Below are 26,124 nucleotides of genomic sequence, written 5' to 3'. Positions count from 1 at the left end.
TGGATAGAGGACCAAATCTTTGTCTCATCATTAATTACTGGATTTTATTCATATGAGTAAGTCTCCATTGTGAAAAACAAAAGAAACAACTAAGATTTCAAAAGAACAATGATGATTTCTGTGGGAAACTCCCATTAGTTCAGTCGGGTATGAAAAAGGCTTCTCAGCTTAAATTTATGCATTTAGAAAGCCTCAAATTGTTCACTGATGCAAGCACACTTGGCCATTACTTGAACAGGTCCCACATTATTGGTTTTACTTGTTTAGGCATTGTGCTACTGCTGATGAGCTACAGAGCAAGGCTCTAAATCCCCAGTTCTTTTGCATGCCATAAAAACTGCATTCATGCAGATGCAGACTCTAAGCAGTACGAGGATCCCATTTAATCTAGAACCAGTAAACAGACTGGTTTTGTGCCTGTATTGAATGGGATTCCTTGCATGGCAGAAAAGCTAAGGAAATGGCATGACTACTTCCCAGGGCAGTATCTGGCCCCTCATCATCATTTTGACTTGAGTTACGAGTGAGGGAGCAGCCCCATCATCGGCCAAGAGCAGATTCCAGTGCATTTATGCACAGAAGAGCCTGAAGCGTTTCTGAGCTGGTGGGAAGACAGCATGCTCAGGGCTGCAGCCTGTGACCTGGGGCACTGTACCCAAGTGATACGCCCTGTCTGCACTGAAGGCCCTTTATAGCCTGTCAGTTCACATACTGAACAAAAGAGCAGTAAAATCTATCTGCACCCATGGGTAGAAAGACTACATTAAGGCCACAGTGGGAAAATGCTTCTATAGGTATCTTCAAAATCCAGTCTGGAAAACATTACGTATGCATTAACTTTGGGTAACAGCTATACCCATTTACTTTGTAGAGATAACTACTCCTACAGCCGAGACCTTGAAGTGCAGAGCATCCGGGACAATGGCGTCCCTCTAGCATCAAACAGCATCCTGACTCACTGGCCACTTGCCAGCAGATCTCCAGCTCTGCTTGCCTGCCTTGGACGCCTCCAAGCTGTAGACAAAAAGCCACAGTCTGTGTTTTCAGCCCAGGCACAAGTTCTAAGAGAGAAATGAGGTTCCACCCAGAAACACCCTTACTAAGGTGGCCCTGCAAGAAGCTGAACCTCTATGGGCCTGAGCTCCCACTTGTGTGAGGATGGCAGGGCATGCACAACTTTGTGGGAGACACCTTGTGCTTGTAAGATCGGCTTCCAGGGCCCAAACAAAGCACTGAAGCACATAATCTCACGCTCTGTGCTGGATTTGGGATGTCAGGTTGCAGTTTCACACTCCGAAGTCTTTTTGCACCTAGGAGCTTATCTGAAACAAGTTTGATACTTAGAGGTGAAGTCCTACAGAGCCAGTAAGTAATCTCAAGCACAGAAAGCAGTTTGCTGGACCGGGTAAGGGGCATTTACTGCAAACCTGGGTTATCCACGTTTGGCTACTCAATCCAGAGGTCAGCAAAAAGGCAATCCTTCAAGGCCACTGGGTTTCATACCAATTATTTTAGCTGACAGATGACATAAGAGCAGCTGAGAACAGTTGTGCTGAGAAACTCATAGCCCCACTCCCTTCTCCAGGAGTCAATACTGCCTGAGGATCCCTGCTTTGGAAAATTCCTGGGTAGCTACTTAAAGCAGCTTTAAGGTCAGTTTGTGACATAGCAGGGGTACAAGTGTCCAACTCTTATATGATTACCTAGGGGTTTTTTTCAAAAATGCTGATGGTACCAGTAACATGGTAAATAATTCAAATGGAAAGAATTCTGAACATAAGCATTGATGTGTACATTGCGTGAGTGATGTGTAAATATAATTTCATTTGGCTTTATATAATTCAGCTGTTTCTTACAATAAACTTGTCTGGTTTCTTTTCATTGTTGATTTTTTTAAAATGCAAACTATGCCTGTGCATCCAAAGTGTTTTATTTACAGCATTACAAAGGACTATTTAGATTGAGAAGAAACTGCTTTAATTTAATGGGGGGAGGGGGGGGGGAGGGAAGAAGGTAAAGACATTTAAACCTGATGGACTAATAAGGGTGCCATGCCTTCGTCTTCTTAGACTAGAAGATTGTGATACATTGGATTGTTTGTAAAATCCAACTGTTGTGTTTGGGACTCAAAGTGAATTAGTCGTGTTTATTATTTACTGTATTCCAAGGATGAAGTGCCTGGAAAAACCACCGCATCATGCAGTATAAAAGTAAAAGTTGTCAGAACTTCAATGCTGTAAACTAAATATTGAAAATGATCTTTTATGCATGTTGGCATGTTTATTAGTTTTTCCTAGGATATCAGTTTTTAAGGATTACTGATAAAATCACAAGCATTAAAAAAAATAATCACACACTAGACAAAACATCCTCCTTCCTAATATGAGCTCTGTACTTACAGTTCTTTTAGGTTAGTTAGCGTCCTGATAGCAGTGGGGAACTCGTCCAGACTGTTGTAATTTAAATCTCTGTGTGAAAACAGATTTTATTATTTAGGTTATGCACTGCATAACAGATAGCATAGAATTGTTGGCATTTGTAATGGAATATCATCTTCCATGCATTGAATAAATACATACAGCTAAAAGCTAGGAAATCCTCAAAAGTGTATGGATATTTTCCAACAAGCTCTATTTAGGGCACATTATCATTCCTATTTTTTTTATCAGCATCCTATTTTTAGTTGTATCTTAGCATTTCTGCAATAAAGAAAACATAAGTGGATTCAGATACTACTAAGGCATTTGCTGTTTTGTAAATTGCCTATCCTTTTCATTACTCAAAAGTACTAATGGGAAAAAAAACTTTCAAACAGAATATTCAACAACTTTGTATGGTGAGCTGCATTTTTACATGGCTAATACATCTCACTATAAAGGTTTCATTTGCCTCTGACTCGCTGTCTAGTTGTATTAGTCCCTTTTTTTTTTTACTGATGAAAAAACCTCTGAAGAGATTTTTCCCAACAGCTAAGTGCTAAAAATAAGAGATACTGGAGTTTGGAGGGTAAAAATGACTAGGGGAAATCTTTCTCTGGCTAAAACAAGTGGGAAAACATACATTAAGTTCAATGTTACCATTAAATGTGTTGTTAATTTTAAGATTTGTCAATATTAATACGGAGAATGTTTCTAACCATACAAATTGTAAAAATGATACTTTAGCTAGGGTAGCGACCTCTGCTTTGAGAACTGCTCATGCTGCAGCAGTAATTAGACTTTATTCTGGTAGGCTGAATGGAGTATAAACCTACTTTTGCCCTCAGCATGACATGCACATCCTGTAGCATCCAGGAAGTGCCTGAAACTAGCATTGAGGTAAGCCAGTTTACTGTGATGCTCTCTGGCACTGCTTTGTGAAGGTTATAATCTGAAAAACTTGAGCAAAAGCCTTTTTGAACAGGCAAAACACAATCACAGTTTACAATAGATTGAAATTGAAATAGTATCAGGCTGAAGTAATGCAGGCAGGAAACTGCTGTCTGAACTCAACAAGGCTTTCCTTCCTGCTTGTAAATCTCTCTCTCCTGCTTATTGACAAAAAGAAATTACAGGCATGTACGGTTTGGTTTTGCCCTCCAGTGATATGCGATTTCCAGACCTATGCATCGATGCAAACAAATGATCTTAAAGCTGGTGTCCATCATTTACACTGAGATCTCTTTAGATTATCTTGAAACTATTTGGAAACTGGTCTATACGGTATGCAATTACTGTGCTTGAGGCAAGTGCTACATTATCCTATTGCAGTGAAGTGGCTGCACCTACACTTATTCCCAGGTTCCTGACTGTTCTCTGTGTCTCCATCTCTCTCATGCCAGGTGGCTGGGACTGGGTTTGCAATTACTTATTCCATTGTTCTGTTTTTCCCCATTTTTGACCAAGTGCCATGTGAATCTCACTTAAAAAAGCAAAACAAACTATTACATTTTCCTTCTCCCTTTCCCGCCCCCCTTTCCGGTGCTACACTAAGGGACTTCCTCTCAACTCACAGCTGGCTAAAATTCAAAATTGTAAAAATGCAATTCAGTGCCAAGGGATCAATGTAATCAAAACTAGGGATAAAAAAAGCCCCAAACTTCTTGCTTTCTGATCTTAATGAAACACGAAAGTGGGCCGTACATAGTTCTATGGATGAGAAAGCAAACAGCCACATTTAGGCTAGCATTATTCATGTTTAAATCTTTGTCTCTTTGTTCCTCATAACAGGTCTTTTAGCCTCTGTCCTGGTTGGGTGAAATATCTAAAACCTCTGAAAATGATGTAGCTGACTGTGGCAGGTGCCGGGGAGAAGACATGCAATGTTTTGCTGTCCCTGCAGCATTTTGGGGGTCTGTGGTCTACTCTAGCAGACAACATCTTTATTTGACTAACTCTGAAGTGAAAGAATTTGCGCTAACCGTCAGCACTGCATTCCTGTTTGGCGTTCTTCTGTAGGATTATTTTTTGTTAGAAAACTCAAGAAAATTTGAATTGGTCTGAACCAAACTATGGGGAAAACCTGAGGAAATGTCAGTCTTTACCAGTGGTATTCTTTATCAAAGCACTTTAAAGACAAAAACTTGGATAGAACTGAAACATTCCTCTCCCCCTCTTGTAAAAAACATACATAATTTGGCTACCTGGTACTTTTGCTTTTTCCAGGGATAAAAAAATAAAACCATCTAATTTTATAATCCTCCTCTATGGAGAGAGAGTTTCTTAATGTTAAAGCTTTTCATTGTGACAATTTCCCAATCTAGCTATTAGCTTTATTGATTAAGCAAGACAAATAAATAGTACTGAACTAGGCAAACATAACTGTTCATGAATAGCCACTTTTTTTTCAATGCTCAGTACAGTTTTCAGCTGACCTTCAAACAATTTACCAACTGACAATGCTTATTAAAAAGGCAAACTGATTTTATAGTTAAAAATAGGATTTGCTACAGAGAGTCATTGTAAACCATCACTTAGATCCTGTAGTGATTAGGTAAGCCAAAAACCACATTTGGCTTTTAGGCTATTTTTATTCTTTCAGAATATTAATGAAAACACTGAAAAAAAAAGGAAACAAATAAGAGGTCAACTCACAAAGTCTCTAGGCTGTGGAGCCCATCAAAGCATTTCTTTCCCAGGGAGTAGATTCTATTGTTATGGAGATGTCTGCAGGGGAACATTAAGCACACAGTCAGGAAAGCACACTGCACACAGTGGTCTTAAGCAAAACATTTTGATGGTTAAATCAAAAGAAACTTATTTTCAGGCATGCACTGATTATATGCAAGTCATGCTTTTGCAAGAGCATGTATAAGAGGCATCTCCACCTTCCTTGCCCCTTTTTCCCCAGTACCTCCCCACCCATGCAGGCTTCCATTTGATTTCATAGAAGGGGTTTGTTTTAAAACCACCTAGATTGTTTAAAAAGAGTATATCCTGGAGTTCTAGGTTGGGGGTTGCATATCGAATACTGGGAAACTGTAGACATATTCTCAGTGGTGGCTAATTAACAGGTTGCCTTAAAAACTGTGCGTGGGGTTTGGGGTGTGTATTTGGAAGATGTATATCCAGAAGGTGCCAGAGGGTATGGCACAGAACAGGAGCAGGTGAGGAGAAGGATAATATGGCAGACAGGAAAGGGGTATTAGGCTTGCAGAATGAAACAAGACACAAAGCCAGAGCCATAGCTTCACTGAGATAAGTAAACTAACCAATCTTAAAAGTGCTGTGACTTGGCTTCCTTTCAAATTATAAAAATCAACAACTACTTTCTCAAATGTTCAGTAATTTTGTTATATATTTCCACCAACCACCCCAGACAAAGGCTCAGTGCTGCCTATTTCTAAGCCTTTTAGACCGACATGGAAAAAACCCTACTCTTTGTGAAGCTCAGTGTGAGTAGATACAACTTGGAGCCACTTCAGGTTGTTTTTTTGAAAAGGATGCCTTTTCCCCAGATTTTTCCTTTTATTTTATTCTTGACACTCTACTCCTATAGTTGAGGGAAACTACAGGAGTAGCACTTTATAAGAAAAGAAGGGCTGTGAATGAGGGGCGTCCAGGCACTTCCCCTTCAGTGCTTCATTCTGTTCTGAAAATAATGTTAAAGATCAGAGGCTCTCTGAATGTTCTGCAGAACCTACAGAAACTGAGTCTACCTGTACATAAAAGGCAGGGATTCTGATGGCAAAATGCAAATGTTCTATGGGGTTTTCCTTCATAGAAAAAACCCCAATCAACTTTTTTTTTTTTTTTTTTAATGACTACACTGACGTTTAATGCTTTAGTTAGCATGAAGAGCGCGTCTCCAAATTCCAGTTATGTTTGATTGCCAGCAGTGTGCCCAGGTGGCCAAGAAAGCCAATGGCACCCTGGCTTGTATCAGCAATAGTGTGGCCAGCAGGAGCAGGGAAGTGATCGTGCCCTGTACTCGGCACCGGTGAGGCCGCACCTCAAATACTGTGTTCAGTTTTGGGCCCCTCACTACAGGAAAGACATTGAGCCAGTGGAGCATGTCCAGAGAGCAACAAAGCTGGTGAGGGGTCTGGAGCACAAGGCTTACAAGGAGCGGCTGAGGCAACTGGGGTTGTTTAGTCTGGAGAAGACGAGGCTGAGGGGAGACCTTATCGCCCTCTACAACTGCCTGACAGGAGGCTGTAGCCAGGTGGGGGTCGGCCTCTTCTCCCTGGTAATGGGCGATAGGACGAGGGGAAATGGTCTGCAGTTGTGCCAGGGCAGGTTTAGGTTAGACATTAGGAAATATCTCTTCACCGAAAGGGTTGCCAAGCATTGGAATGGGCGGCCCAGGGAAGTGGTTGAGTCCCTATCCCTGGAGGTATTTAAAAGATGGGTAGATGAGGTGCTTAGGGCCATGGTTTAGTGGTGGGATGGCAGGGTTAGGTTAACGGTTGGACTGGATGATCTTAAAGGTCTTGTCCAACCTAAACGATTCTATGATTTTGTGATTCTATGATCTTCAGTGATAGAGCTTCAAACCTGCTCTAGTTGACCATGCATTTTTGCATTGAGTTGAAAATTTGCCAGACTGAATAGAGGAGCAAACAAAAGAAAGCAGAACAACGAAGATTTTGATTAGTGGAAAATATCAGATGTTGTAGATCATGAGGAATGATTCAATTATTAATGAATATGAAGCCCAGAAGGTTAGAAATAAGCAAGGCAGACCTAAAATAAGGAAACCTAACTGAGCAGAAGCAATCAGGGCATGAAAAGAAATTATTTTCTCCTGCATTTCTTAACTGTTCTCTTATCACTGTATTTCTGGTAAGGATCTAGAGAACAATGTTCAAGACAGTCTTTTGTCTTTAGCAGTACTAACATAAGTCTAGAAGCTCGGACAAATGATGAGTCCATCCACTCTTTAACTTGAATGGGATTGAAACAATGCAAACAGAAGGCAAAGATTTTGCAGCACAAGGCAGCTGTTACCCTCTGGTTTTGGTGCCCTATATGCTTATATGAAAATATGAAGCACTAGGCAGAGATGGCGATTATAACTGTCAACAGAGAACCCTGGCATGTGCCAGGTTCAATGCTTACACTGGGGCTAGAACATGCTAAAATATGCTGTCTTACATACTATGGTTTCAGACAGCTTGTAAAGCTCGATTATATTATTCTCTTTAATAATGCTAACATTTTCCAAAGTATCCTGAAATAACTTCTCCACTCCAGTTCTCCTCCTCAGTTTCTCCAGCCAGTCTAGAATTTTTTCCACTTGGTACATTCCCAGAAGATAAAAAGCTGAAACCGCGCTCCATAGTATTCCTTCCAGATTTTGATGCGAGCTACGCATGTTTCATTTAGTTGAACTGGTATGCAAAAATAACAAAATACAAAACTACATATACTTGCTGTGAAGGGAAATGCATACTTTTTCTAGTGGACGGCATTCTTTCCGAGTCACCCAGAAAGCTTTCAGCTAATTTCCTTTTCCTAATCTTCCCCCATTTGCAGTACACACTGCCTTAGAATCTTAGAGAGCACACGATTCAATTCTTCCTGTTTGTTTTGCTGACCAGATATGGTGATTTTTTAAATTTCCTTACATAGTTCTTACTGGAGATGGAAATTTTTAAGCTAGATCAAAACAAGTGATTTAGCGAATGCTGGTTTAACTGTAGGAAGATGTAAAAAATCTGTTTATCCAAGATAATTTTTTAAAATTTTGTTTTGTTGTACATATACAATCCAGAAAACTTATTTTTCAAAGAGAACGTTTTCTGCAACAAATGGAATTGACCTCTTGGTAAAGGAATATCACTAAGCCTGGTGCAAATGTAGAGGGGAAACTGCTGATTTGTAGCCCCAAGACATACATTTAATACTAAGAATGTAAGACAAAACAGACGTTTAATTAACCCATGCATATACCTCTTTACCTATCATTTCCCAACTCAGGAGGGACTAGGGGAATATTTAATTATTAAAGGTTGTCTCAGGCAACATCTAAATTAAACATTGCATCTTCAAGTAATTTATCACAAATGGTCAAAGGCCTGCAAAGAAGCAGAGACTGTGGCTAAAAAACAATCAATAAAACTTACAGAACTACCAAACTAGAGAGGTTTCCAAAAGCATAGTCTGGTATGTAATGAATTTTATTCAATGCCAATGTCATTGCCTGAAGTGCTGGTAAACTTCTAAAAGCTTGGACGGGAATTTCTGTCAAAGAATTATCATCTAGCCACAGGTGTCTAAGGGAGACCAAGCCATTGAAGCAGTTGGGGGGCACATAGTTGATGTGGTTGGCATCCAGACGTCTAGGAGAAAAAGAAATAGAGAAAATTGACTCTGAGAAAAGAACAGTGGACTTACACAATGGAGATTAGAAGTTATTACCAAGAACACAACCCCAAAGGGTGAACATAGGTTGCCACATTCGTTTCTCATTTCCCAGAATCTCTACACTTCCACCTTGTTTGCAACCTCACCCCTGAGAGCTCACAGTGTGTTTACAAGTCTCCTTGTCAGCTGGCTCTCCGCAGACAGCTCTCCTTTGGAGCCATCAACTCACTGAGAACACACACTGGTCATTTCTGAGCACAGCCTCTCTACAGACCGGGTATGAATTTGTTTCCTTTCCAAATTATTTAAGTATGGAATAAAAACCTTAAAAATCACTGAGCTGCAAGCTGATTTGGGTTTCCATATGCTAGACACCCATTCTAGGAGCCAAAAGTAAAACTCACTTCTGAGTCTCTGTTCCTGTTTTACCTTTCCTTACATATTGTTTATTCAAATGATTCTAATGAGCACAGAATTTCACATTTTTTAGTAGTGGAGTGACATGTTTTTTAAATAGAGATTAGCATTGTTAATGCAATGTATTTATTTTGAAGAGGAAGTTATTAAATACACTTCAGTTGCTGCAGAGCCAACAGAGGGAGCTCAACTGCACATCGTACCTCTTCAGAGTCTGCAGGTGATACCTTGTTCTCACACTTGTGTAAATAAGGATTAAATCTACTGAACCTTTTGTAGATGTGGCATGAGAAATACTATGTCATGTATTCACTGGCTTTTGCTTTTGCTCTGTTTTGCTTTCCCATTGTGATGCTTTCAGGGAAGTATTTAAAAGTGCTTCAGATGTCTGAAACTTTGTGAAACATCCAGACAGTGATCTGTTCTCTGCTACGCTTTTTCTGCTTTTAATGTGTTGTAGTGACTTGTACCTTGCTCAGAACATGAAAGCCATGCTCTGAAACTTTTCCTGAAGATGTCTATACAAAGGAGTAATTAAGTGAATGGTGAAACAGAAATAAGTTTAAATAGATGTTTGAAAACATTACAGAACAAACAGACACACCCAGGGTACAAAGAAGCAATTCTGTACAACCTAAATTCGGTCTGTTTGAGAGAAATGTAATACTCTTTGTGGCGGGCATACTAATCTCTTTATTTAAAGCTGCTTCTTCATTTACAGTCATGTAAAATGTCAGGTCCATTCTATCTCCTGCTCCACGCTGCTCCTACCTACTGCATGAGAACAAATAATGACTGCTAAGGCTCTGTGCCAGGCTGGCAAATAACTGAGACAAGGTCAGTTGGAACAAATTTATAAAGTTCAGTGTCAAAGTCCTTGTACAATTAAATTTTCAATATAATAACTGACATGGCAGGCAGCAGAGACAGAGCTTCCAAAATAACTCAAGGGTCTGTCAACAAATGGGTGAGGCTGGAAATGTTTAGAAATACTCATGCTGTACCTCCCCCTTTCCCCTGGCAACAACCATGCTACGCCTGTGTTTTCAAATAAGGTATAATTTGAACGAGTAGATGAGGTTTCTTTGTGTTCAGTCAGAAGTAAATTTCTTCCCTGGGTGATGCTGGTATGTAAACTAAGAAGTTACAGTTGCCTTAGTTTGACAGTTGCACTGATTAAAGAATGGAGGCTTTATTCAGCCTAAATGTGTTACTGTATTACAGTTAACATCCTGTTCAACATGAAGCTTGCCTGTGCAGCTCTGATGTCCCCGTTGACTCCACAGGAGCTGCTCACAGGATGCCTGGCTATGTGGCAAAGCCAACAGTCCGTTGTTTATATGTGACCCTGTGGCTGAAATGGCAATACTTCTGCTGTTGTCAGCGAGACCAGGGTTTTTACCTTACTGATATTAGGTAGCAAATCAAGGAACTGATTTTGTTTATGGCTGAAGTTTCCAAATATGAACCCACCACTGGCTATGCAAACAAAATATACAACACAGAAAGAAAACCAGGACTGCTGTAATACAAATGAGATTCTAGGTAGTTGGATTATTGTTTAAATAAACTTTGGAAGAAATGAAGAAGCTATGATGATTTGTGCTGCCGGTCCTTTAACTGGATTATGTATCCTGCGAGTGCTAGTAAGAAGTACTGCCTCAAGTGCTCTTTTGTTATCTAATATTTTTTAAATTTCCAAGTACCGTTTTCCCTCTTGCAGATATCAAAAGCTTTCAGCAGTGGTTACGTTTCCTGGCATACTGTAGGTAATGCACACTGATGTATAAAGCATTGATCAAAATCGCTGTTTTCAGCCAATTGTTTTACCCGTGTTGATCAAAGTTTTGGCACTTCCAGAACTAAACCCATTAACTCACAAATGTGACCCTACTTATAATAGAAAATATATAGATAACGTGGTGAGTTTGAAAGCTTCTATTATATTCCAGAGAGCCCCAATTTAGGGAAACACAAATGCTTGATCTCTTCTGATAGGCAGCATGTAAATAAAGCAGCCGGTATGAAATTTACCATGAGCTCACTTAAAATGTCCAAACCTTTCAAAGTAAATGCTTGAGCTGTGTGGACTCTATCCCACCTGTGTTTCCTGTGACATACTGTGAATGCTACAACCATGTGCATAAATTACGAAAATATATTATTCATATAGAATTGTAAACAAGACTCATTTATTGGTACTCTGGAACGAGTGAAGGTAGATGTTTGAAAAGCATTTGGTTGCATTTTTTTATCAGTTCAGTATGACTGGATACTTAGTTTTACGCCACTGGTAGGTTTCTAAGGAATATGCATTTTTTTCCTCTTTCTGACTCTTCTCTCAAGAGCAAGCCCAGCTACAAACTGGATGTAGCCTGTGATCAAGCTTAACACCTTATTGGTGTATCTTGTTCATTCATTCAGGGTTAAATTAAATGCTAGATATGGGATCAGGAAGGAGATTGCTCCCAGATCATTCTCCCCTCTGAAACGAACAGCTATTACATGGATCGTCTCTTCTTGCAATGGGTAAGAGCCTGAATACAACAAAGGGACCGGAGAAGAGCAAACCCACAAAGACAGATGAAGAAATCAAGGATAAAATATTTCTTCTTCCATTTACGTTTAAAATAGGAGAGGTAAAACCAAATTAAAAGGGGCTATATGTAACAGGCAGGGGAGGCAGAGAAGTGAGAGCACATGGCAGATTAAAAAAGGGGTGTGCTGCTCCCTTTCCTACCACCTTGCTCCTCTCCTGACCTGGCTCTGTTATGCAGGGAGCTGCAGACAAGACTCTCCACAAGGTACAGAGTGATGATGGACAGAGGCTGGGGACAAGGCCTGTCTGGGGAGGGCCTAATGCGCAGGAGGGGTTCACCTGCAGCCCCACCATCTTTGCTACCATGTGGTGACATGGACCATCTCAAGGGTTTGTTCACAGGAGTTGGGCTAAAGCCCCATTTAAGTAATGGTAAGTGCCATCAAAACTGGCTCTGAAAAGTGGATGTCATGAAAATGTAGCTGGCTGTTGTGAGCCATGTTTTTCAAACGTGTCCCTTTATGCAGGATATCCCCTTCAGTCCACAAGGGAAAATGCCAGGACTATTGTAAAAGCTTAATTACAACACACCAGCACAGTAGTTTCCACAGCTCACTTTCAGCTCTGCCCTTGTATGGGCTTCTACAAGACTGATACAGAGAACCCTGTGTGGCAACAGCAAGAACAAAAAACATCACAAGTCACAGTTTAGGAGCATTTGTTTCTGTCCCACTGCTCAGTTTTAGACGGGTAGGTCTCTGCAGCTCTGGGAGTTTCAATCCTTAGCATTTCTCTTCATAGCCAAACATGCTGCTGAGGTGTTTTGGTAAACCTGCATTCAGGATGGTGGGCCAGAACGCTAGGCCGTTGCATAAAGCACAAACAGCCAGTTGCATGCTGTTTTTATACAAAGATTAGCTCCAATACCAGATACCCTCAATCCTCACAGGTGGGAAAAAGTGGGGGCCAGCAGGAGCTGTGGGTTATCCTCCTCAGATCAGGAGTCTACAGCTAGACCGGCACATTTGGTGTGGCTGGGAAGGCTCCCAGGTCCTGCAGCCAACTGGCTTGGAGTGGCCCACGCTATGCTAGTGACCTCTCCTAGCCTCCCAAATGAGGTGGCTGCATGCAGAGCGCCTACTGGCGACGGTCCTCGGGGTGTGTGAACTGCTAGGTGGCCCCGGGGAACAGTTCAGGCAAATGTTAGTTGGCACGGGTCAAAAGTGTGCCAAGGACCCTGTTACCAGTGCAGCAGGACAGACGGTCACGGCCGGTTCCTGGGAGCACTCTGAAGCACTGCTTGCTTTGCTAGGCTGGCTGTAGCAAGTCTGTGGCTGTACGGTGCCCAGGAGGATCTCCTCGGGAATCTAGCGTGAGCCCCCACGCTGCTAACCACTTCAACAGCGGCTTCTTGTCTTCCTCCCACATACGGTGTACGTCCTGGTGGGCTTCAGCTACATAAGATGATTTTTGGCTAGCAGTTCTGAGGTTGAAAAATTTGTCTGTCCCTTACAAACGTGATAAAAAAATCCTCTCTTTTGAGATTGCTCAGAAGACGGAAAAAAGTCAGATGCCTAGTAGCTTCTACTGGATGAATGCAAACATCACCCAGTGGCCTGGAATTGCTGATCTAGTTCAGCCTATTTGCACCCCACTTTGAAAGCAACGGGCCCTACAGTAGGTTGGGTTAGGGACCACACTCAGATAAAATAGCACATGCATTTTAGGAACCGTTGCACCTCTATATTCCCCCCAGCTGCTTATCAAGCTAGAAAAGTGTCTGTAACTGAGAGGGGTGGTCTGATGCTGTACCAATGCTCCGTGTTACAGTCACTATTTTGTTATCTAGTGCGCCCCAGGTCTCTAATAGCTCAGACGGTTAAGACATGCGATAAAATGAGGAGACTGCAATGGTGAGTTTTGAGACATCTTTGCATATGTGTACAGACACCTGCACGGATACACACAGCCTTGACTTAAATTGTGGGAAATTCCTACTCGGGGATTTTGTGGGTACCTGTTGAGGTACCAGGTTTCCTAAGAAGGATAACGCCTTCTGTAGGCTTCATTATCATGGGGTGTGACATGGAAAACCACAACTAAAGCTCCTTTCTTTTCATGAAAACAATTCTCTTGGGAGAATGTGATTTCATCAAAGTTGTTTCCTCTTTTAAGTAAAAATCAGGATTATTAATACAAGCATCAAAATGTAAAAAAAAATTGTTTAAAGTTAACATTTCTGAAAAAAAGGCGTTCTAATTTCAAGCCTGAACTGGAAGCATTTCAGAACTCTGTGCCATCAAAGTCTTCAAGTCTTTGTTCAGATTAAGAAATGTCAAACATTTGGAGGAGTAGAAAGAAGATGAAAAGTTCATTGCTGACCTGTTCCAGCCAGGCAATTATTAGGAACACCCGAGATAATTTCTAGATAATCTTTTATGTAAAACTTGGTGTCACCATCAGGTGTTCCACAAATACTGAAATATCTTAAAAATAAAATTTAAGAGATTTACACATTCTGTTAGGAAATTTAAAACAAATTTAATTGCTACTATATTCTTATCTTGTTACCTGTAAAATCAAATTAATTTGCTTCACTAAATTCCAACTTTGCAGGTTGTCAAGGGAGAAAAGATGGTTTATTTTTTCCCTCTATCAACTGTTTCCAGCACTTTGGAAGATGGACTATGTTGTAGTCTGCCCTGTTTTCTACTATCACAGTAAAAGTCCTCTTAAATTTTACAGGAATGAGAGCAGGTGATACAGTAAATAATGCTCGCTTTTAAATGTCCTTCATAACTGGTTTGGATGGGCAGGAAGATAGCACCCAATCTGTTCTTGATTTTGACTGTATCTGTGTCTGACAATACAGCAGTAAAAGCTGCTCATTAACAATGATGTCTAAACAAGAAAATAAACAGGGAGTGAAGTTTCATCTGTACTATTCACTGCAAAGGGTTGTATTACAATAATCCCAATAAAAGAATAGCAGAAACTTTGCTTTTCCATCAGTAATGTCTATTACTCTTTCCTCCTTTATTTAGCAATATTTGCAAATGGAGATCTGCAACTTATTGGTTGCTAGTAATATAACATTTGTGTTACCACATTCAGGGATAAAAATTTAAAAGAATTTTGATGTCATTGCCTGCTTTACCAATCCCTTCTTGTTCAAAAATACTTAAATTATATGCCAGTTCTGGTACATAAGGGATGTCATTAGAAATGACAAGACAATTACATCAGAGAAAAAAAGATGCCCATTTACCAACTACATACATTAAATGAAAAAAGTTGGAGAGAAAACAAGCTCTTAATTAATAATGATATTTGAAAAACGAATCAATATACAAGGCTTTTGGACTATACAGGTACATTCAAAACCACTAAAAGGCTTCTTGATTTAAAAGCAGACTGGAGATATTGATGCTCTGGGAAACACAAAATCCAGAGACCATCTGTTTGTAGTCGGTTCTACAGAAATACGTTTGCTCAAGGTGAGCAATAGGGAGGACAGCATTCAACTGACACTTCAAACCCCGCTGCCCACATTTAAATTGTGACACATCAGCGATTGTGTTATTTGTCCTTCTCAATCACGGTACCTGTGAACATATTTTCCTCTTTTTGGCTTAACAGAAATAAATGCCATTTGAATTGTTAGGACTAGTAATCCAGATAACTTGCATTCACACCAGGTTTCAGAGGAAAATTATAGTGCATACAGTAAGTTGAAGATATCCTTCTGCTGAACTTGGAGATCAAAGCCACATCTCAAAACCAACATGTTCTGGTTACTTCCTTAAATCCTCCTGCCACAAAATGAACTGGAGTCCTACACAATCATTGTCCAAGCTCTGGTAGCTGAACTCATTTATTAACCAAAATAGCACACCACTGTTGTTGACTATTGAACTACAAAGTCTTTTATAAAATTGGAGAAGATTTGAATATTGTTTAGTCTTATTTTTTGCTTCAGTGACAGAAAAAAACCATATTGTTTTCATTTGGTTGGAGGCAACAGTATAAAGGTTTTCTCATAGATTTTTGCTGTTGAAGATGAAAGTCACAAATCTTAGGGGTTGTTGGTAAATTTTTGGTGCCCATTTCTCATTTTATAGTACTTATTGAGTAATGCCTGCTGTCTGAAGAATCTATTGATCTATTCTAGCAGTAGGTCACGCCTTAAAAAATTTATGAATATTTATCACTCAAACTTGTCACGCCATTCCACATGCCAGCAATATTACAGCTTGGACAAAAAAGTGGAAGAAATTGTTGCTTGTTCCTGTAATACATCAGTTCTTGTTCTGTGTGCCATAGGCCATTTAACATCAATTAATCTATCTACCAATATTGATACCTATACTGTCATTTTTGAGCCTGGAACTAGATAATAAAGAGAGCATATCATCCATGAATATCTTTTTGTGCAAAAATTTGTGATGAATTTGCATTATGAGTGAACATGGAAAACTTGTGTGTGCATATATATACCTATATATTGTGCATGTACACACACACAATTATATATGTATACTTATATAAAAATTATTTTAACACAATCCTTTTCACATTGATAAGGTAGCAAGGCAGTGAGTATGGCTTGCCCCTCCTCTACATGACTGCCTTTCTTGAGTAAAACCACAAAAGGCAGAGATTTGAGACCTGTCACCTGTTTTCAGTTTTTCACATCTATACTAAAAGCAGAGGGTTAATGAGGCTTCCAGAAATCATGCCACCTGCATAGTTAATAAAGACAAGAAGTTGCTATCTTATAGGAATTGCTTTTGTGAAGGCTTTTAACCTCTTAATTACACTCTTGAAAAGACAACTGCTGTTTCAAAGGTTTCAAGAAATAATTCCTATTGTAAATCAGAAACAAATGCAAGAACCACCTTGTGAACGGAAAATTCCTGTATGAAACAAGAAATTGAATCTGTGCACACCTTTATCTGACAGGCACAACCCCATTTAAGCAAACAAAAGAACAGTAGTTTTCTTTTCCTCAAAGAGGTCTCTTTTGCTGGTGATCGTCTTTCATGATCGCTGGTGATAGTAGCTTTTCTGTACAAACCCGTATCATTCCATCTTGGGTCTGCTACACAGCTGTCTAAAGGTTTCCACTGACCACTCCTATTCCCCCTCTGTTTTAATTCTGTCACAAAATATCAGTCCTTTACATGGACTGCACAAACTGTATTTGGTTTACTTCTTCAACTTCTTCGCCCAAGGAAAAAAATATTTGCAACAAAGCCTGAGTGAAACTGTCATTTTGTTTAGAAACTGTGCTGAAAATTCAACAGTCTCTTTCAGAGCAACAAAGGAACTCTTGTTTGCTTGGCTTATCATATTTTGGTCCAGAATGTGTATAGAGTGATGTGATCTCAGCAAGATTTTTTTGTTTGTTTAGCAGAAAGAAAATCTAATAGAATCACTAGACCAGCATTTTCTCATGACTTTTTCAAAGATCAAAGGAAAGAACTGTAACCTCAAAAGTATATGGCTGAGATATTTTAGTCTGTGTCTGGTCAATAAAGAAAAAAGGCACTGACCAAATAACAATTATAAGATAATTAATTCTTAGGGTTGTTGCACCTTTAGAAACCTTAACGAATGTTTTGTATATTAAGGAGGTAAATGTTGTTCAAGGCGGACATAAGAACCTGGGAGCTAATACAGTATAATGTGTGTCTGTGTGGTGGTAAGTTATACACAGATGAGAGAATTTTGCTGAAAATCAATTCATTTCATTAATTCTGTTCCTCAGATTTTGGCTGAATTGAATGTATGCAAAAGATGTTAACTTTCTGGTGGAAATTCTTTATACACAACTAAAGAAGAGCACATTCAACACAGTACATTTCTCAACCAATACACCTTAACTCTAACCAGACTGGGTAGATTGGTATAGATGCTTGCTCTATCCTTGTAATCGTTAGACTTTTAGCAGTGGTGCTGGTGATTAGCGCACATTGTAGCAACATTTTTTGTGATAGTTATTTGAACTTCCAGACTGACTTCCACATTTGGATCTTGGAACTTTTTAGGAAAATAATTTTATTTCAAAGTAATTCTGTGAAAATACTTGGTGGTCAACTAAAGCACAGAGAAGAGTCACTTGACGTTTTCCTCTGTATAAAGAGCCTGCCTGCCTGTCTTCAATCATCTAGATATTTTATGCTGCATATTCAAAATCAGTAGCTATTTTACAGAATTTAGTAATTTTTTTTGTATCAGGTGACAATAGAATTCTGTGGATAATTCAGAAACATACTCCATTTACTGTGTCCTGTGTTGAGACAGCAAGAGTGGCCTTGTGGTTGCAAAATGCGAACTGCAAGTGCACCAGAAGGAACCCATGATATTTAGTTGGCTGAACAAGAACATGGCAGATGAATTTTGGTATAGATAGGTGTCAAATGAGGCACATGTGGAAAAGCCAATTCAAACTTTACATGACAAACTCTTGAGTAGCTACTAACATGTTAGAGAGATCCCACAGTTGTAGTATGAAAATAACAGCTCTGTGGTCAGTCAAGGTTAAAAAAATTAAGCAAAACAAAGTTTTGTAAGTAAGTAGGAAAGTGAACAAAAAAGCATGCACAGTTCCCCTCTATAAATCCATGGTGTGCAAACACTCTAAATGTGCTGTGCAGGTCTGATCCCTCCTTGACTCATCTCAAATCAAATATATGAGAACTGAAAAAAAGTTCAGTAAGAGTGACAAGGATGACCAGAGGAAGGGAATAGCTCCCACATGAGAAACAATTCTAATAGCCTACGTCTGAAAAACGTGACTAATGGAGATACAGCAGAGGTCTATAAAATCTGGTGTACATCAATAAGGAACTGCTGTTTCCACTTTCTCTTGATGCTGCACTTAGTGGACATGACATGTGGTGGGAAGTTCCACGTAAATAACAGGAGGTACCTCACGATGCTACACAGGGCTAGCTGATCAGCAGATATGCTGCCACAAAAAATACTGAGTGTTGCATTGGCTCAAAAAGCAATTGTATGAACTCATAGAATAAAATACTTTAAGAGCTATTAAACTCAAAGAAGCCACAGTGAGTCCCTGAGTGCAAACCTCTGGCAGCTGGGACAGTTTACCAAAGAAGTATTATTATATTCTTTGCCTGACCTTCTAGTTTTCCTTTGGCATCTTCTTTTAGCACAACCTGGTACAACCATCCTTACGTTATGGGGCAGAAGCACATCAAAATAATTTCATTCATACCACAAAGCAGCCAATCCTCACTCCTGGTCTAGCAGTTCTGGCAGGAGTTCTATTAAAACTGAAGCTTGTGGACTGAGTCAGCATGGCACAGTCAAGAACTATAAATATGGAGGCCTGCCTGAAGCACAGAATATAATTAAGCATCCTCTAGTACACTTTGTTTCATGAGTTAATAGTGTTTTCCACACTGCTTAAAAAGAAAAAAAATTACACCAAATGAAAAAAACCCAAAGGAGTCATTTGGGATTCTTTCTTTTCCCCTGTAAAGAATCTTAACAAGAAACCATGGGAAAGACCAGTGCTCAAGGGACCATATTCTTCTTGACCAACAGAAAACATTGCAGGGCAAGGAGTGTCTTCTCAGACGGTGAACCAGTTTGTAATGCTGCAAAGAAGCTGCTGGTGTCCTGAAATTACTGGAATGAAATCAGTTGCTTTTGATGTTTAATTTAGAGTACAATTCTCTTGAAAAGCAGCTCAAAGAGAGTTAAAAGAAAAAGTTGATTCAGCACATTATTACGTGATATTAACAGATAATTAATAGGTAATCATATATTACTGTTCATGCAAGGTTACAAGTTGATTTATCAAGTATACTCACAGAGACTGCAGGCTGCGCAAGTTCTGGAGTGCTTCAGTAGGAACCTGGCGTAGCTGGTTATTCTGCAGCATCCTACATTTTGAGTAGCACAAAACCCAGAATCAACACAGTAAGGATAATTTATTTCTATTTTAAATGTTCTTCCATGCTTACCTCCTTTGTATTAGTTCTACTTCAAGATTACAAACAAAGGAAAGCTACACAAATACTCCGTCCCCCTGCCCCTGTCAAATGCCAGTTGTCTTCAAAGCAAACAAATACCTGTAGCATATTAGCTTTGTTAACAGCTATACATCAGCCTTGAGCAGGATTACCAAGCAGCTGAGGAAGTTAAAAGAATAAATCCGATTTGCTTTCAATAGGCCTTGAGCTCCTAATTGCCTCCAGTGATTCTGAAATGGTCATCCTCATGTACTGATTTTGTTTTCCTTCTCAAGTGCTTCAGTTTCTTATTCGGATAAAGCTGTGAAGGATTGACTCTTGAAATCCTTGTTCAGAAGAACACTACTATGGCAAACAGAACTTCCAACTGTATGAGGAGTTTATGATTTGGTTTGAATAAAATTTTATCTCTGTAAAAACGGCTCATTTTTTCCCAATGAAATCAATTTTCTCAAATGGAAGGTTACTAGCAATGACCTGACAAATCTCTTTTCTGAAATATCACATCATTTCACTTGCAAGGATTGAAAAATCACTTTTCATTCCAAAATAATCTTTTCCTCCCTTTGAATACGGCCTAATATCCTTGTTTGGACCAACTCCTACATATATAAAAGGATTCTATGTGGGTAAAACTGAAGTAGTACATGCTGCCTTCAAAATGAGGCATACTCGATGGGACATTGTAAATGAAATAGTTTTTGGCAGGCCTAAATCTCCTTAGGCCAACAAGAGCTACAGCTGGCCAACTTAAGAGTAGATGGAGTGGGAAACTCTTCATACTTCTTTCCCACTTATGTATTTTTTTCAGTAGAGCTTTGTATATTCTCACAGTAGCATCTGGCTTGGGCTGACGCTGCCTAGGAGGCTGGCGTTCTTGCTAATAATAAAGTTTCTGTGAACTTTACATAGGCAAAGATCCCCTCTAGTATAAATATTTTGAGATGTGGCCTGCTAGTAATTTTAGTAACTATATGTACTGTCTTATTACTCAAATAATACAGGGTTTTGTCATAATTTTTATAATTTATCTTACAGTAATTACATCGCAAAGAACAAGATATGAAATACAAACTGCATTTTAAACCACATGGTGTTCTACAATAATGTTTCCCCCTCCGGCTCTCAAGAAAAGGAAAAGGCAATTTACCCCCAGTTTTGTGTGATCGTGAAAAGTCCACTAAGTTTTAGACTTGAAATCAGAACTTTAAAGACAATTAAAGAAACTATTAACCGAACCATTTTTTTTTACATTTGATATTGTACAGAGACATGTACTTGATGAGCAAGTTGTTTTTAGAATGCCATTAATGTTTTCCAATCTTTGTGTTTAAGATATTTTCTATATGAAAAAACAAAGATTTAATGATGTTCATATGTATCTTCACTTCAGCTGAATTGTTCAAAATGAGCTTATCAAAACACGTAATTTACTTGATCAAAACTTCACTGGTTAATTAGTTCCCTGGAGCATTTAGGAAATCAGAAATATATCAAACAACACACAGTTTACTTACAGCACTTTAAGACTGAAAAGGCCAGCAAATGCTCCCTTAGGAATGTATGTCAAGCCATTTCCTGCAAGACGTCTGCAAAGTTTGAAAAAGGCAAAGAAAGAGAGTGAATACTTTTTCTCTTCATGTGGAATTAATTTGGTTGTTAAAAAGTGCAATACAGCTATGTTTGAGCGACTGATGCCAGAGGCAGTAGTTTAAGAGCCTTGTTTTGTCATTAATACACTTTTAAAAACAAAAAAAAAAAAAGAGAAGCCTTTAACTGTACAGTTGATTTACTGACAGCTGGACTGCAGAGACAAAAATACAATTTTATGGCAAACTGAGCTTGTGGCCAGCAGGTCGAGGGAGGTAATTCTGCCCCTCTACTCAGCTCTGGTGAGACCTCACCTAGAGTACTGCGTCCAGCTCTGGAGCCCTCAGCACAAGAAGGACATGGAAGTGTTGGAGCGGGTCCAGAAGAGGGCTACTAAAATGATCCGAGGGCTGGAGCACCTCTCCTATGAGGACAGGCTGAGAGAGTTGGGCTTGTTCAGTCTAGAGAAAAGAAGGCTGCGGGGAGACCTGATTGCGGCCTTTCAGTACCTAAAGGGGGCCTATAGGAAAGAGGGGGAAAACCTTTTTAGTAGGGCCAGCTGCGTTAGGACAAGGGGTAATGGTTTTAAACTAAATCGGGGTAGGTTTAGGCTAGATATAAGGAAAAAATTCTTTACAATGAGGGTGGTAAACCACTGGAACAGGTTGCCCAGAGAGGTAGTGGAGGCCCCATCCCTGGAAACATTCAAGGCCAGGTTGGATGGGGCTCTGAGCAACCTGATCTAGTTGGCGGTGTCCCTGCTGACTGCAGGGGGGTTGGACTCGATGACCTCTAGTGGTCCCTTCCAACCCAAAACATTCTATGATTCTATGATTCTATGATATTGTTCTTTTTAAGGATTAGAGCAATCTCAGCAACTAAAATACAGATATACTGACAACAATTAGAATAATTGGATTTACGGGCATGCACTTTTGGAATTGTGCATGTATGACATCTGTGCACATTTAACTCATTTGCACTAATATCCACATAGTAATGACCAAGGTTTATTTTAAAATAACTACACATAAAACTGCTGTACTGGTGGAATCATAGTTCTCCCTGTGACAGATGTGTAATAGGTTGGCACAAAGTGTATTTGCCAAAATTTGTAGTGCTTTTTTCCCTACTTCTATTCCATCTTCCTTCTCAGAATGCCTGAAAGTATTTTACAGACCTGGGTAAGTACAGCAAATACCTCTGTAAAGCATGTTACTCTGACAGAAAAAGAGAATGCATTCTGTAAGGTTTGTGCCTAGGAAAGAGATCATGTATTTGATGTGAAATAACGGCATTTCTGTGTTCCCCATCAGTGCAACTCCAGACCATCGCAGATTTAGCCTCCTGACAGTTCAGAATGAACGTGCTACAATACCTGTACCCTAGCTGGAAAACTGACTGTTGGGGTCAGATTCCCCGTCAAGTTACTCTGTCAGTAGAGCCCTAGTGTCTGCTCTTAGCTGGCAACAAATGTGGGTTGATATGATGTAACCCTCTTCTGTCTGCAGACCAAGTTAAGCTCACTGGAATTGGTATTTCCCATCAGCTAAGATATTGCATGCTAAAACTGCAGACAGTTACCATAGACCAGCTGATTTGATAACAGAGCTGGCATTTGATTTGGCCTCTGGCCCCTGAGATTGTGGTGGTGCATGCCCCGCCCTGCTATTTTCTCCTGGAGGGCTAGATCCAGAAAATGCCTTAGGTACCAAGCTGCCAGAGAGGAACCTCCAGCACTGAAGTAGGCACCGGAATTGCTAATACTGTTCGTGGAAAAGGCCAGGTGCTTATGACTGCAGTCCCAAAGATCCAGCACTGACTGGCCCTTAAATGTTGTCTGCCTTTGGAGTTTAGTTGCCCTAAGCTAGCTACAGGGCCCTGAGCACACCATCTATTTAGACATCTCTTTCATACAGAAAATAAAAAAAAAAAAAAAAAAAAAAAAAAAAAAAGGGCCATAAAAGAAAGAAAACATAATTCTAGATCCCAGCTCCAAAGACTTTTCAGGCATTTTCAATTTGCGGAAAAGGCTCTTCCCAGTACACAGACACCTGCTTAGCAACGCGGCCTGTAACTGAGCAAGTGGCTCTTCCTTTCTCTGTTCAATGAACTTAACTGTGCTCTGCAGAGGCGCTCAGCTTCAGAGTGAGCTGCTGAGCTTGTCTCACCTAGGAATACACTGGAGTCTGCTATTCAGACATCTGAGAACTGGGCACGTGTGCCTGAATTCCTGCAGGCAGATGAGTGAACCAAACCTGTCTCGCTCTCACTCCAAGGTGAGGCACTCACAGGCTGAGCCTATTTTTTTTTTTTTTCAGATATTTGAAGGGCTTTCTCCAGCTTAAGCTTTCGTTCTGAACAAAAATGGCAATGACTTTTGGATTATTGCTGGATCAAGCAGTGTGTGCTACGTTAGGCACACCAGACTGCATCCCTGAAAGTAAATGCCATTTGTGGATCACTGACTAGCAGAGGCTCAGGACCTGATGATATGATTTTTTGGAAAGGATAAAGACTGCTTCACCCCCACAGCACCCTTTTGCTCTGTTATTTTAATGACATGACTGGCCAGGAGTCTGGACATGAGCCTGGCATGAACCAGAAAGTGAGGAGTCTGCAAAACTTTACTGGAAAAAAAGGAGGTACAGGCATTGAGGTTTTCACTTACAGCTGTAAGTTACTGCTTTGAGTGTCTTATGGAAAGCTTGGTAAAGAGCAGAGGACTAAACCCACATGTCTAAAGACTCAAGCTGGTGCTCTGTCAGGCCACCATCCCTTCTTAAGAGTGGCTGTGTTGCAGTAATTTTCTCAGTTGTTGCAGTGCAAACTGCCGAACACGCTACATGTTCATACCGCCTGTTTGAGCTGGAATACTCTGGCTAGCTGAGAAAATCAGACCTGTTTAAGAGTTCCTGGAGAAGGACTCTGGCAATTACCAAGCATGCTCCTCCCTGTTCCAAATGTGGGACTGCGGCAATTTAATTGGGACACTATGCAGCTTTAAAGGTTTGTTCCAATGTGTAATACTCCTCCCAGCTTCAGAGCATCATCATGGCTTTCTGTGGTAACCTTAATGTTCGGCATTTTTTGAAAATGGACTGTTAGACATTTTTATGGTAACTGTAATGTATATCTAATATATTTAGAAAGAAATGCCTAAGCACAGAGGCACACCTATACATGCACATGCTACGTGTCTCACTGACGTTCAGGATGGTTTTAGTGAGGCTGTACTGCACTGGGCTGTATTTGGGCTAGTCTCTGATGGCTAAAAGATTTCCATGTAACTTTTTTCCCTGTTTCCTTTTGTGGCCAGGTTTTCTGTCAAACTGTCTTCAAGAGAAGATTTTTTTTTTTCACAGTAAACTTGTCTTTCTGCCTGTAAGGTCCATTTGGATCATCTGGCCACCCTAAGAGCCTGACCCCTCCGCATGGCTCCAGCTCAAACACCTTTTAGAGGAACATCTGAAGCTGACAGACAGTTGTAAGTGAGGGATGCCGAGCCATGTTCCCAAGCTGTTCTGAGTGATAGTTACCTGCACTGTTAAACTGAGATGTCATTTTTTTCTCTTTTTTTTTTTTTTGTTTCAGATTCCAACCCTTGTTTTATATCCTGCTGCTTTTCCTTTTAGATCATAACTTCTCAATTATTAAATATGTCTTGTACAAACACTTTAGACAGATGAAACCACATGTTAATCTTCTTTTTGGTGGTCACAGCTTCTGCATTTACCCCTTATGAGTTTTTCAAACCTCAGGTCATTCTTGCAGTTCTGCTTTGAATATTTTTCAGTTTGGAAAGAGCTCTCACTAATTTTGCAGACAGTGATTAATACTATCTTATATGACACTCCTCTGTTTATGTAGCAGCAGATCACACTCATCATGTATAGCCCTACATATTTCACTAGAAGGGTACATCAAATGTATCACAAATACATGTATGTCCATGTAGTTCTCTCACCAAGAAAACTGAAATTTCAGAAAAGGTAGACAACTGACAACAATTATTTCCTATATAATGATGTTGTCTGACCTTCAGTCACCATATTAAATTCTTTCTCCTGACTCTCTTTTCATGATTTTCTGTGGAACTGACTTCAAGAAAACCACCTATCTATTCCCAAGATGAATCATGAGGCCACTTCTGAACACTAGCACAACAGCAGCATCTCCCAGTCCTGTGGAATTCCCCAGCATTGTGGTATTTGTTAAAAATCAGTGAAAATGATTCATTGGGATTATTGTCAATATTCAGTATTGTCACTTTCAATATTCTTGGACAAAAGTTAGCCCACCAGTTCTTTAAGGCATGCTGCAAACTCAATAAGTTTGGCTTATTTGTTCCTGACCATGTTTAATGCTTTTCTTGCAGGTTTTTCCTGCTATTACTGTGTTTCTGTTCTTAGTCTTGGCATAGGGGAAAATGAATCCCCTTGGTGACACTACAGTACCTATCAAATATCAGGGTTTTCTCTTCTCCACTTCAGGGATTTTCATAGAATCATATAATTGTTTAGGTTGGAAAAGAACTTTAAGATCATCAAGTTCAACCGTTAACCTAACCCTGCCATCCCACCACTAAACAATGTCCCTAAGCAGTTTTCCATTACCCTAAATTATCTGAGGGAAGCTGCCCAGCATTTTACTGAACTTTGGATGGACTTTGGGTAGTGATTTTAGTCTGGATGGGTAAATATTGCTTTCCCTGAACAGAGGAGGATGGACATACTATCTGTCTCTATAGTTAGGCATTTAGTTAATGATTTCTGAGAGCAGGAAT

The 26,124-nt window shown here is 39.9% G+C and overlaps 1 protein-coding gene across 1 annotated transcript in view; it reads right to left on the bottom strand.

The window, feature by feature from the left end:
- Positions 1-26,124, bottom strand: part of LGR5 (leucine rich repeat containing G protein-coupled receptor 5) — an 88,052-nt gene that overhangs the window by 16,258 nt on the left and 45,670 nt on the right. The window contains exons 3-7 of the mRNA XM_009646270.2: positions 21,266-21,337; positions 19,587-19,658; positions 8,546-8,761; positions 5,073-5,144; positions 2,400-2,468 (exon numbers count right to left, since the gene is read on the bottom strand). Coding sequence (XP_009644565.2) covers positions 2,400-2,468; positions 5,073-5,144; positions 8,546-8,761; positions 19,587-19,658; positions 21,266-21,337 — 501 coding nt within the window. The remainder of the gene's footprint in view (positions 1-2,399; positions 2,469-5,072; positions 5,145-8,545; positions 8,762-19,586; positions 19,659-21,265; positions 21,338-26,124) is intronic.

This window comes from Egretta garzetta, unplaced genomic scaffold (genome assembly GCF_000687185.1).
Source record: "Egretta garzetta isolate BGI_Z169 unplaced genomic scaffold, ASM68718v1 scaffold68, whole genome shotgun sequence".
NCBI classification, from domain to species: domain Eukaryota; kingdom Metazoa; phylum Chordata; class Aves; order Pelecaniformes; family Ardeidae; genus Egretta; species Egretta garzetta.
This window is presented reverse-complemented; position numbering and strand designations above follow the sequence as displayed.